At 73.7% G+C, this 11,079-nt stretch overlaps 3 protein-coding genes across 3 annotated transcripts; 1 reads left to right on the top strand and 2 right to left on the bottom strand.

The window, feature by feature from the left end:
* Positions 1–107: 107 nt before the first annotated feature.
* Positions 108–4,900, bottom strand: TMEM145 (transmembrane protein 145). Its single transcript, XM_074857688.1, has 15 exons — positions 4,718–4,900; positions 3,847–3,921; positions 3,698–3,775; positions 3,411–3,497; positions 3,240–3,341; positions 3,090–3,174; positions 2,801–2,872; positions 2,658–2,726; positions 2,499–2,579; positions 2,274–2,352; positions 2,075–2,168; positions 1,814–1,986; positions 1,301–1,421; positions 1,033–1,233; positions 108–878 (listed from the first exon to the last, which is right to left on the bottom strand). Exons 1-15 carry the CDS (start codon positions 4,898–4,900, stop codon positions 108–110), a joined length of 2,271 nt encoding a protein of 756 aa, XP_074713789.1.
* A 1,008-nt stretch (positions 4,901–5,908) lies between these two features.
* Positions 5,909–8,977, top strand: LOC141938729 (uncharacterized). Its single transcript, XM_074857684.1, has one exon. The coding sequence runs from the start codon at positions 5,966–5,968 to the stop codon at positions 8,849–8,851; it is 2,886 nt and encodes a 961-aa protein (XP_074713785.1). The 5' UTR covers positions 5,909–5,965; the 3' UTR covers positions 8,852–8,977.
* Positions 8,978–9,112: 135 nt separating this feature from the next.
* On the bottom strand, positions 9,113–11,079 carry PRR19 (proline rich 19). The gene is made up of 4 exons (XM_074857686.1): positions 10,428–11,079; positions 10,208–10,347; positions 10,044–10,112; positions 9,113–9,971 (listed from the first exon to the last, which is right to left on the bottom strand). The coding sequence occupies exons 1-4, from the start codon at positions 11,077–11,079 to the stop codon at positions 9,129–9,131; spliced, it is 1,704 nt and encodes a 567-aa protein (XP_074713787.1). The 3' UTR covers positions 9,113–9,128.

Genomic DNA, 11,079 nt, shown 5'->3' with positions numbered 1-11,079 from the left:
AGCGAGACGCGGGGCTAGAGCGGTGCCGCCGGGGCAGCGAGAGGCGGGGCCAGAGCGGACCCGCCCTGCGCGACCTCCCGGGCCGACCAGGCCGCGCCCCCCCGCCATCAGTCCGCAGCCCGTGGAAACACGAGAAATCGCTTTATTTTGGCAAAATCCTTCTCTCCAGAAACGGGGGGGGGGCCGCTGCGCCTGGGGAGGCGGGGGGAGGAGGAGGGCCCAACCCGGGGCGGGGGGGGGGCGCAGGGACGGGACCCGGGGGCTCTTCGGGTGTCTGTGGGGCAGGATTTGGGGACCCCTGGGGCAGAGTCTGGGGGTTCTGTGGGGCAGGATTCGCGGTCCCTGTGGGGGGCGATACTTGGGGACCCTCTGGGACAGGACTTGGGGTCCCTGGGGGGCAGGATTTGGGGTCCCTGGGGGGTAGGACTTGGGGTCCCTGGGGGGCAATACTTGGGGACCCCCTGGGGCAATATTTGGGGTCCCTGGGGGGCAATACTTGGGGACCCTGTGGGGCAGGACTCGGGGTGTCTGTGGGGCAGGACGTGGGGACCCTGGGGGGCAGGATTGGGGGTGTCTGTGGGGCAGGACTTGGGGTCCCCCTGGGACAGGACGGGGGGGTGGCCGCGGGGCAGGAAGGCTCCCGCCGTGTCAGGGGCTACAAGTGCCGCCCCCCCCCCGTGTGCATGCTGAAGTACTCGGTGTAGCCGTTGGGGGGGGGGGGGTGCCTGGAGCTGCGAGGGGGGGCCCTGGCCCTCGCCCCCCACCCCAGGGCCCTTTTGGGGGGCACGGGGGGCCCCCAGGTCTGTCGTGGTCACCACACGCGCGGGGGGGGGTCCCCACTCCGCTGCTGGCGTCTCCTCCACCTGCTTCCGCACCTGCTGGGGGGCACAGAGACACTCGGGGGGGTCCCTCCCGCTCCCAGCGCCTGCGGGCTCGGGGGGTCCCCTCCAGATGCTGAGACCCAGATGGTTTGCGGGGGCCCCTCCCACCCCCCAGGACCTGTCTGGCGCCGCGGGGGGGTCCCCAACTCACGCTGGGGGAGCTGCTGGGGCCAGGGGGCGGGATGGAGAAGAGCTCGGTGAAGTTGGGGACGGAGTCGCTGATGAAGGTGACGTTGCCGTAGCCGTGCCGGGGGGGGAACTTGGCGGCCGCCCCCGCCTCGGCGGAGCCGATCTGGGAGGTCCGCACGTGGTAGGGGAAGTTCTTGTTGGCGGCCGAGGGTCGCGTCATCACCTGGGGGGGGCACGGGGAGGGGGTGAGGGGGGTGCCCCCCCCGCGGCGGGGCCCCCCCGGGGCTCACCAGGAAGACGGCGTGAGCGTAGAGGTGGATCCCCAGCTGGATCCCGTTGACGATCTTCTCCCGCGCCCACTTGGGGATCCCGAAATTGGCGATGAGCGCCGTCACTGGCACCGCGAAGAACCTGCGGGGCGGGGGGCCCTCGTGCGAGCGAGACCCGGCCTCGTGCAAATGCCTCGCGGGGCGGCCCCGTGCGAACCCCATGTGAACCCCATCCCTGTGTGAACCCCGGCCCCGTGCGAACCCCGGCCCCGTGTGAACCCCATGTGAACCCCATCCCTGTGCGAACCCCAGCCCCGTGTGAACCCCATGTGAACCCCATCCCTGTGTGAACCCCAGCCCTGTGTGAACCCCATGTGAACCCCAGCCCCGTGCAAACCCCATCCCCGTGCGAACCCCAGCCCTGCTCAACCCCATCCCACCTCGCCGCCCCATGCCAGCCCTGTCCCTTCACCTCCCGCGTCCCGTGCACACCCAGCCACCCTCGTGCGAGGCCCGTGCGAGGCGTGCGCTCACCAGAGCGTGTAGGCGGCGAAGAAGGGCAGGTAGAAGGGCTGTTTCTCGGGGACCTGCTTGAGGGTGACCAGGACGGCATAGCAGAACCAGAGGTAGGCCAGGAACTGCAGCCCGATCAGCCCGTAGCCGGCCGGCGACTCGTAGGTGTACAGCACCTGCGCGGGGTCGAAGAACTGCCCCCCCCCCCCAGATACCCCCCCCCGGGGTCAGCGGGGCCGGGGGGTGCCCGGCAGGGGGGGGGGATGCTGGGGGGGGTCTCACCTCGGCCTCGTAGGTGAGGAGCACAATGTGGGTGATGCTGTAGAGCGTCATGTAGACCGAGAGCCGGACCGAGCCCGCGTGGCTGATGCGGCCCCTGGGGGGGCACCGGCGGTGGGGGGGGGCCGCCCCACGGCAGCTCGGGGCCAGCCCTGCGGCCCCACGGCCGCCCCACGGCCGCCCCACAGCTGCCCCCCCGTACCTGGTGACGGTGAAGCCCTTGCCCAGCAGGATGAGCATGAGAAGGAAGATGAGGAAGCTGACGGAGAAGAGCAGCTTGGCTGGGGGAGAGGAGGGAAGCGCTGGCTGGCGCGTGCCGGGGGGCTCGTGCGACGCCACCCCGCGCCGGGGCCGTGTGGACACGCCTGTGCACCAGGGGCCGCGCCCCCGCCGTGCGTTGCACGAGGGCCCCGCGTGCGCCACCCACCCAGGATCTTGAGGCTGCCGCTGCCGACCCCGTCGCAGGCGTACTGGCCCCAGTAGACGCAGCAGAAGAGCAGGCTGAGGACTGGGGGGGGCACCGGGAGGGGGGGTGAGTGCGGGGACCCTGCCCCCCCCAACACCCCCCACCGCCGGCCCCCCTCACCCTCCACGCCGGCGGCCGCCATGAACATCTTGTAGGTGGTGTGAAGCAGCTGCCGGCCCTTCAGCAGGTCTGGGGGGGCCGGGGGGGGGCATCAGCACCGTGACACCCCCCCGACATGGCCCCTCCTGGCCCCCCCCACTCACAGCCGAAGTAGCAGGAGACGAGGAAGATGAGAATGAAGATGAGGAGGAAGGTGATGTCTGTCTCCAGGATACCTGGGGGTTGGGGGGGGGGCGTGATTCACCCCCTGCACGTCCCCCACGAGCCCCCCAGCACCAACCAGGGCGCTTCCCAGACACGCCCCCCGATTCCACCCCATATCCCCCCCACTTTGCAGCTCCCCAGCCCCCCACCCCCCTGCACTGCAGCCCCCCATATCCCCCCCCATGTGTTGCGGTCTCCCCCCCTTCCCCCCCCCGGCTGAGGCCGTACCAAACTCATCGGCGGAGAAGTGCCGGGTCCAGAAGGATTTCCCGTTGGTCAGCACCATCTCGTACTCCAGCTCCAGCCCGTCGCCCTGGGGGGGTCCCGGGGTCAGGGGGTGCCTGGGGCCGGTGGGGTGGGGGCTGGGGGGGTACTCACCCCGCATTTGCTGAGGGCCACGTACCACCAGCGCTCGCGGACGGAGCGGAAGCTGCGGCCGCTGGCGCAGCTCAGGTACCTCACCGAGTCCTCCAGCAGCACCTGGGGGAGAGCGTCAGCCCGGGACCCCCCCGGGACCCCCCCCCCGGCGCCCCCCCGGTGCCCCCGTACCTGGCAGCCCGACCAGGCGTACTGGGTGGTGAGGTTGATGACCTGGTTGTTCTCGGGGCGGATCACCGACTCCTTGGCCAGGCAGTCCTGGGGGGCACGGAGTGGGCATGGACCCCCCCGGCACCCAGAGCCCCCCCCGTGCCCCAGGGCACCCCCAGGCCTCCTGCACCCCAGTGGAGCCAGAGCCCCCCCGGCCCCGGTGCACCCCCACGGCTGCAGACCCCCCCAGACCCCAACATACCCCCGGATCCCGGTGCCCCCCGATACCCCCAGCCCCCCCAGCCCACCTTGTTGCCCCTCTTGTAGACGGCCGGCCATTGCGAGGGGTCGTCGAAGTAGAGCAGGATGTTCTCGCAGCACTTGGCCTGGGGGGGGCGGGGGGGTCAGCGGCGCGGGGGGGCCCCAGCGTCCCGGCGGGCGTGAGCCCCCCCCTCACCTCGGGGTATCGGAAGTGGAAATCGAGGCGCCCGTAGTCGGAGAGGAAGCAGAAGCGGGTCAGGAACACCCAGTCCTGGGGGGCGGCAGCGGGGGGGTCAGGGGGGGACCCAGGTGTCCGGGAGCCCCCTCCACCCCCCAGGACTCCCCTGCTGCACCCCGGGGACCCCCCCTGCACCCCCCCTGCACCCCCCCATCCCCAGGGGGACGCAGGCATCTGGGTGACCCGGCCATGGTGACGCGGTGACCGCGCAGGGCCTGGGGCCCCCACGGGGGATGGGGGACACACGGGGGGGGGTGCTAGGGGGGCGCCCTCATCCCCAGGACCCCCCCACATCCCCACCGTTGTCATGGCAACGTCCCTGTTCCGCGTTTCCACGGCAACGGCTGAGCAGGCCTGGGTGAGAGCTGGGAAGGGGGGGCCCGACCCCCACGGACCCCCAGAGCCCCCCCCCGCCCCACAGCCTCCTCCTGGGGCCCCCCGAGACCCCGCATCCTCCCGGGGCTCCCCCCCAAGAGAAACGGGGCGGGGGGGGGGGGGGGAAATGGGGGGAGATCGGTGCAAAACGGCGTCTCGGTGCAAAACGGGGAGGGGTCCCGGCGCAAACAGCGGAGGGGGGGTCACAGTACGAAAAGGGGGGTCCCGGTGCAAACCGGGGAGGGGGTTGCGATGCAAAAGGGCGGGCGGGGGGGCGGTGCAGGGCGGGGCGGGGGGTGTCCCCGTGCAAACCCGGGGTCCCGATGCACAAGCCGGGGCGGATCCCGGTGCAAAAGGAGATGCCGGTGCAAACGGGGGTGGTCCCGGTGCACCCCGGGGGGGCCCTCGCGCACCCCGGAGGGGGTCCCGGCGCCCCCCGGGGGTCCCCGCTCACCTCCTTGGTGCTGATGCGGCCCCGCACGTACTTGGCGCCGCCGCCCGCGGGCAGCAGCAGCAGCAGCAGCAGCGGCAGCAGCGGCAGCACCGCCGGGGCCCCCCCCCGGAGCCCCCCCCGGGGCCCCCCCCCGGGGCGCGCCCCCCCCGCGCCCCCCCGCCGCCGCCGCCGCCGCAGCCCCATCGCCCCCGGCCCCTGCGCGCTCCCGGGCGCGGCCCCGGCGCTGGCCCCGCCCCCCGCTGGCCCCGCCCCGGTACAGCCCCCCCCCCCCGCACAGGCCCCGCCCCCCCCCCGCAGCAGCAGCGAGACAGGCCCGGGGAGGCTGCCAGGGCAGCGCCCGCCCAGTATAACCCAGTATAACCCAGTTTAACGCAGTATAACGCAGTATAACCCGGTATAACCCAGTATAACCCAGTATAACCCAGTATAGCCCAGGATAACCCAGCATAGCCCAGTATAAGCCAGTATAACTCTGTTTAATGCAGTATAACGCAGTATAAGCCAGTATAGCCCAGTATAACCCAGTATAACCCAGCATAGCCGAGTACAACCAGTATAACCCAGCATAACACCAGCAGCCCTGTGCAGCACAGCACCTTCCTCCCAGCATAACCCAGTATAACCCTGTGCAACCCAGCAGCCCCCCATGCACCTCCCAGTACAGCCCAGTATAACCCAGCACTTGCCCCAGACCCCCAGTCCAGCCCAGTACAGACCCTAGCCCCGTTCCAGTACCAACCCCAGCGCCCCCCGCCCCACGGGGGAACCAAAACCAGGTGGGAAAGGGGGGGCGGGGGGAAGGGGAAGCGAGAGCAGCATGTGGCGGCAAGTGGCGGCACGGGGGGGGGCAGGGGGTGGGGGGCGCAGGGCCGGGGGGCACGGGGACACGCTGGTCCCCAGGGGGTCTGCAGGCCCGGGTGCCTCGGGGAGGTGACCCAGGTGTGTGGCCTCAGCCCCCCCCGGCCCCCCGGGGCTCCCCGTGCCCGGCCTGGGAGGGGCCACCCCCCACCCGCGTCACTGGGGGGGCAGCGGTGATGCAAAGCGATACCCCCCCACTTCCCTTTTCTGTCCCAAAGGGGCAGAAACACCCGAAGAAGAGGGCAGCTGGCACGGGGTCGGCACGGTAGGAGCCCGAAGAGGGGGGGAGAGGGCCGCCGACCCCTTGCCCTGCCTGCACGGGGGTCCCTGTCCCCAACCCCCCCCCTCCGAGGTGCCCAGGCCTCCGGCCGCCCCCCGGCCCGGGGCAGGATGCGTCCCCCCGCCCCGTCGCCGCGCCGGCTGCTGCCGCTGCTGCTGCCGCTGCTGCTGGCGGTGCCGGGGGGCTTGGCCTACGGCTTCCGCAACTGCATCCAGTCGCCCCGGGACCCCGGGCTCTTCCGCTGCGTCCAGCGCTTCCTGGAGGCGGTGGCCGGCGCGGTGGCCGACCTGCCGCCGGCCGCCACCGCCCTCAACCTCTCCCACAACAGCCTCCGCCGCCTGCCGCCCGCCGCCTTCGCCCGCCTGCCCCTCCTGCGGACCCTCGACCTGGCCCACAACCGCCTGGCCGGCATCGCCCCGGGGGCCTTCGCCGGGCTGGGGGCGCTGGCCACCCTCGACCTGGCCCACAACCGCCTGGCCGAGCTGGCCGAGGGCGCCTTCGCCGGGCTGGGCAACCTCTCCTCGCTGCGGCTGGACCGCAACCCGCTGGCCACCCTGGCCCCCGGGGCGCTGCTGCCGCTGGCCAACCTGCGCCGCCTGTCGCTGCGGGGCGGCCACCTGCCCGCCCTGGGACCGGTGGCCCTGGCCATCCGTCCCCTGCCGCGCCTGCGGCTGCTGGACCTCTGCGGCAACAACCTGTCGGCGCTGGGCCCGGGGCCACCGCTGCCCCCGTCGCTGCTCGCCCTGCGCCTCTGCAACAACTCGCTGGGGGCTCTGGCCGGCGGCTCCCCCGGGCTGCTGCCGGCGCTGCGGGCGCTCGACCTCTCCTACAACAACATCTCGGAGGCGGCCCCCTTCGCCCGACTCTGCCTGCGCAACCTCAGCCGCCTGCGCCTGGCCGGCAACCCCCTCGACGTCTTCCGGCTGCTGGAGGTCTCGGACGTGCGGCCGCGCAGCCTCGACTTCTCGGGGCTGCGGCTGGGGCCCGGCGGGGCGGCCGAGGTGTGCCAGCGGCTGGCGGGGCCCCGGCCGCTGCGGCGCCTGCGGCTGCGCCGCAACGGCCTCGAGGCGCTGCCGAACGGGACGCTGGCCGCCTGCCCACCGCTCGGCGCGCTGGACCTCTCCCGCAACCGGCTGCGGCGGCTGGGCTGCGTGGGGCGGCTGCTGGGGCCGCGGCAGCGCGGCGAGCTGCGGGAGCTGGTGGCGGAGCACAACCTGCTGCGCTGGCTGAGCCCCTGCCAGGCGGCGCCGGCCCTGCGCCGCCTGCACAACGTCTCGCTCCGCTTCAACCGCATCCTGGTGGCGGGGCCGCGTGCCTTCGCCGACGCGCCCCACCTGCACCTGCTGCGCCTCGACGTCAACGGGCTGGCGCGGCTGGACCGGCAGGCGCTGCAGGGGCTGCGGGAGCTGCGGGAGCTGCGGCTGGACAACAACCTGCTGACTGACCTCTACGACGGCTCCTTCGCCGACCTGGGCCAGCTGCGCACCCTCAACCTGCGCAACAACCGCGTCTCCGTCCTCTTCCCCGGCGCCTTCGCCGGGCTGGCCCGCCTGCAGACGCTGGACCTGGGGGGCAACAACCTGCGGCACTTGGCATCCGCCGCGCTGCAGGGGCTGGGGGGGCTGCGCCGCCTCTACCTGGACCGCAACCGGCTGCAGGAGGTGAGCGCGGCGGCCTTCGCCCCGGTGCAGGCCTCCCTGGGCGTGCTGGACCTGCGCGCCAACGCCCTGCGGTACATCAGCCGGCGCCCGCGCCAGCGCCCGCCCTTTCAGCACCTCCGCCGCCTCTACGACCTGAAGCTGCAGGCGCAGCAGCCCTACGGCCTGCGGATCATCCCCCACCGCTTCTTCGAGGGCCTGACCGCCCTCCGCTCCCTCTACCTGTCCCAGAACTGGCTGCTGGCCATCCCCGCCGACGCCTTTGACGACCTGGCGCAGCTGCGGTACCTGACGCTGGCCGACAGCAGCGGCGGGATGGGCGACCTGCCCGCCGGCGTCTTCAAGAACCTGACCAGCCTGCGCGTCCTGGACCTGGAGAACGTGGGGCTGCGCAGCCTGGGCCCCGAGGTCTTCGGCAACCTCAGCCGGCTGGAGCAGCTGCAGCTGGCCAAGAACGAGCTGCGCACCCTGGACCGGCGGCTGGACGGGCAGCTGCCCGCCCTGCGCTACCTCGACCTGCGCAAGTGCCCGCTGAGCTGCGCCTGCGCCAACGCCTGGCTGCCGGCCTGGCTGGGCCGCGCCCGCGTGCAGGTGGTTTACCTCTACAACTACAGCTGCGGCGGCGGCGGCGGGGGGCGGCCACCCGCCTACCTGCACAGCTTCGACACCCGCGTCTGCTTCCTGGACGTGGGGCTCTACCTCTTCGCCGGGACGGCGCCGGCCGTGCTGCTGCTGCTGGCGCTGCCGCTGCTGCACCACCGCGCCTACTGGCGCCTCCGCTACCACCTCTACCTGCTGCGCGCCTGGGCCAACGGGCGCTGGCGGCCGGAGCAGCGCCGCTACGCCTACGACAGCTTCGTCTCCTACAACTCGGCCGACGAGGGCTGGGTGCTGGGGGAGCTGGTCCCCGAGCTGGAGCGGGGCGCCCTGCGCCTCTGCCTGCACCACCGCGACTTCAGCCCCGGCAGAGCCATCGTCGACAACATCGTTGACGCCATCTACAACAGCCGCAAGACGGTGTGCGTGGTCAGCCGCAGCTACCTGCGCAGCGAGTGGTGCTCGCTGGAGATCCAGCTGGCCAGCTACCGCCTCTTCGACGAGCTGCGCGACGTCCTGGTCCTCGTCTTCCTGGAGGCCATCCCCGACGCCGAGCTCTCCGCCTACCACCGCATGCGCCGGGTGCTGCTCAAGCGCACGTACCTCAGCTGGCCCCCCGAGCCCCCAGCCCGGCCGCTCTTCTGGGCCAAGCTGAAACGCGCCCTCCGGAGCGGCTACGCCGAGGGCGAGGAGGGCGAGGAGGAGGAAGGCTGCGGAGAGGGTGGCCCTCCCCCGGTGTGACCGCGGCCCCTGGAGACGCCCCCCAGGTGTCCCAGAGGCGCTGGGGAGGGCAAACGCTTTTCTTTCCAGTGCCCCAAAACCGCCGGTTCTGCTCCGAGCGCCGGGAAATGGCCCGGCAAGGGCTTTTCTCACCCCGAACCAGCAGCCGTGCTTCCCGTCCCGGGCGGGTCCGGACCCCGACCCGCGGCTGCTCCCGCTGTGGGGCCGAGGCGCTGCCGGGGGGCTCGGGGGGGTTTGGAGGAAACAGAGGCGACACCACGCTTGGGAGAAACAACCTTTATTGAGCTGGGGGGCCCCCCGGGAAGGGCCCCCCCCACCACAGCCTCGCGCAGGGGCAGCCCCAGCTCTCGGGGCTGGGCAGGGGGGAGCCGCCCCGCTCTGGCGCCGGCAGGGGGAGGCAGGAGAGGGGCAGGCGCTGCAGCGCCCGCAGCCAGCCCGGCTGCCCCAGGCCCCGCCGGCACCCCGGCTCCGGCGCATCCCACCGGTCCTCCCGGTCCCACCGCCGGTGGGTTTCGGGGGGGGCTCCGTGCTCCAGCGGCGGCTGCCAGCAGCAGGGGACGGGGCTGGGGGGCCCCAAGGGCCGGCCGAGATGGCGGGAGCTGAGCCGGAACGTGTCATGCCGTGGCGGGTCGTGGCCGTGGCGGCAACGTGGCGCCCGGCGCTCGGCCTGCGGCCAGCCCGGCGCGAAGCCCAGCCAGCGCAAGGCCTCCGGGCTCCAGGCGTCGGGGATCTGGGGGTCCGGGCTGGCCCCGCAGCGGGGGTCCAGGCACCGGGGAGCGAACGACACCGCACCGGGGCGCCGGGGTGCGTGGCGATGCTGCGGCGCGACCGGGCTGAAAGCCGGTGGGGCGATTGGCGGGGCACGGCCCCAGCTGCAGCCCTCGCCCGCATCCCCCCCAAAAGCCGGCGGCGTGGGCGGCGGGGCGGGGGGGCCCCCGCAGGTGCAGCCGGGGGGGGAACCGGGCAGGAGCCCGCCATGGGGCAGGGCCCCCCCACGCCGGCGCGTATCCCCCCAGGACGGCGTCCCCTCTCCCGGGGGCTGGAACAGCGGGGCCGGGCTGTCGGGGCGCGGGTCGTCCTCCTCCTCCTCCTCCTCGCCCGAGGTCCAGGAGAAGGGGGTCTGTGGGGAGGCGACGGGTCAATAAACCCCCCCGGGGCTCCCCCGGGGCCGTCACCCCGCTCTCGGACTCACCTCCCTCTTCTTTCTGTCGCCTCCGAAAATGGGGCTGGGGGTGCCCGGCCCGGCAGGGTAGGTCAGGGTCTGCCGGGGAAGAGCAAGGGGCTGAACTGGTGACGGGGCAGGAGGGAGAGGACGCCTCCGTTTTGGGGAGGAAGGGCGGGTTTTTGGGCACTCACCCTCTCCGCGATGGCTTGCAGGGGCCCGGGGGTGCTGCAGTAGGGGGGGCTCAGGTCCCAGCTCTGCTTCTGCTCCCCGAAATCACCCCGCTCTGCGCTCCCGCTTGGCTCCTGCTCGGGGCTCCGGGGGCTCCAGCGACCTGCGGCGACGCTGTTGAGGTTTGGGGGGGCCGGAAACCAGCGCCCGCCCCCCGCCCCGCTGCCCGCGGCGCCGCCGTACCTGGGGGCGCAGCCTCCGCCCCCCGGTGGCGGTGGGCCAGGAGGGGGGCGAGGTCGGGCAGGGCCCGGTGGTGCTGGAGCAGGGCGGCCAGGAGGCCGCGGCGCCGCTCACCCGCCAGGTCGCGCCCCGGGAAAGCCGCGGTGCAGCCCAGCAGGGCGCGGAGCCGGCCGGCCAGCCCGCGCGGGGACGGCTGGGCGGGGACCTCCCCATCCCCCGAGCCTCGGGGCGCCCCGGGGGGGCTCGGCGGCTCCGCGGGCGCCGGGGAGGGGCCCCCCGGGGCGGGGGTGTCGCTGCGGGGGGCTGCGTCCTGCGCGGGGCCGGGGCTGAGCAGCCGCTCGACGTCGACCGACTTCACCTCGCGGTTGAAGAGCCCCCGGTGCTGGCACAGGCGGTTCTGGGTGATGACGACGGTTCTGGGGGCCGGGAGGGGGCTGCCGGGGGGGCGGCCCCCCCCCAGGGGCGGCAGCCTGCGGGGCGGGGGCCTGGCCCCCCGCCGCTCCCCGCCGGGGACCCTCCTGCCGAACTTGGCGGCGTCGCGCTCCCGTCGGGTTTTCCAGCGCTTGACGCGGCCGGGGCCGGGGGGGTGAGGGCCCCCCCGCGGGCAGGCGTCCCCCGCATCCCTGACGTCCCCTCTGCTGCTGCGGTGGCTCAT

Source organism: Strix uralensis, unplaced genomic scaffold, assembly GCF_047716275.1.
Source record: "Strix uralensis isolate ZFMK-TIS-50842 unplaced genomic scaffold, bStrUra1 scaffold_258, whole genome shotgun sequence".
In the NCBI taxonomy this organism is placed as follows: domain Eukaryota; kingdom Metazoa; phylum Chordata; class Aves; order Strigiformes; family Strigidae; genus Strix; species Strix uralensis.
This window is presented reverse-complemented; position numbering and strand designations above follow the sequence as displayed.

Bases quoted from the DNA above. Each gene is read 5' to 3' on its own strand.
- TMEM145 (XM_074857688.1), bottom strand. From the start codon at position 4,900: ATGGGGCTGCGGCGGCGGCGGCGGCGGGGGGGCGCGGGGGGGGCGCGC. The intron at 3,922-4,717 runs GTGAGCGGGGAC...GCCGCCCCCCAG, and splicing joins GCCGCATCAGCACCAAGGAG to GACTGGGTGTTCCTGACCCG. The intron at 1,422-1,813 runs GTGAGCGCACGC...CCCGCCCCGCAG, and splicing joins TTCGCCGCCTACACGCTCTG to GTTCTTCGCGGTGCCAGTGA.
- LOC141938729 (XM_074857684.1), top strand. From the start codon at position 5,966: ATGCGTCCCCCCGCCCCGTCGCCGCGCCGGCTGCTGCCGCTGCTGCTG.
- PRR19 (XM_074857686.1), bottom strand. From the start codon at position 11,079: ATGAGCCACCGCAGCAGCAGAGGGGACGTCAGGGATGCGGGGGACGCC. The intron at 10,348-10,427 runs GTACGGCGGCGC...GCGTCGCCGCAG, and splicing joins GGCGGAGGCTGCGCCCCCAG to GTCGCTGGAGCCCCCGGAGC. The intron at 9,972-10,043 runs GTGAGTCCGAGA...GCCTCCCCACAG, and splicing joins GCGACAGAAAGAAGAGGGAG to ACCCCCTTCTCCTGGACCTC.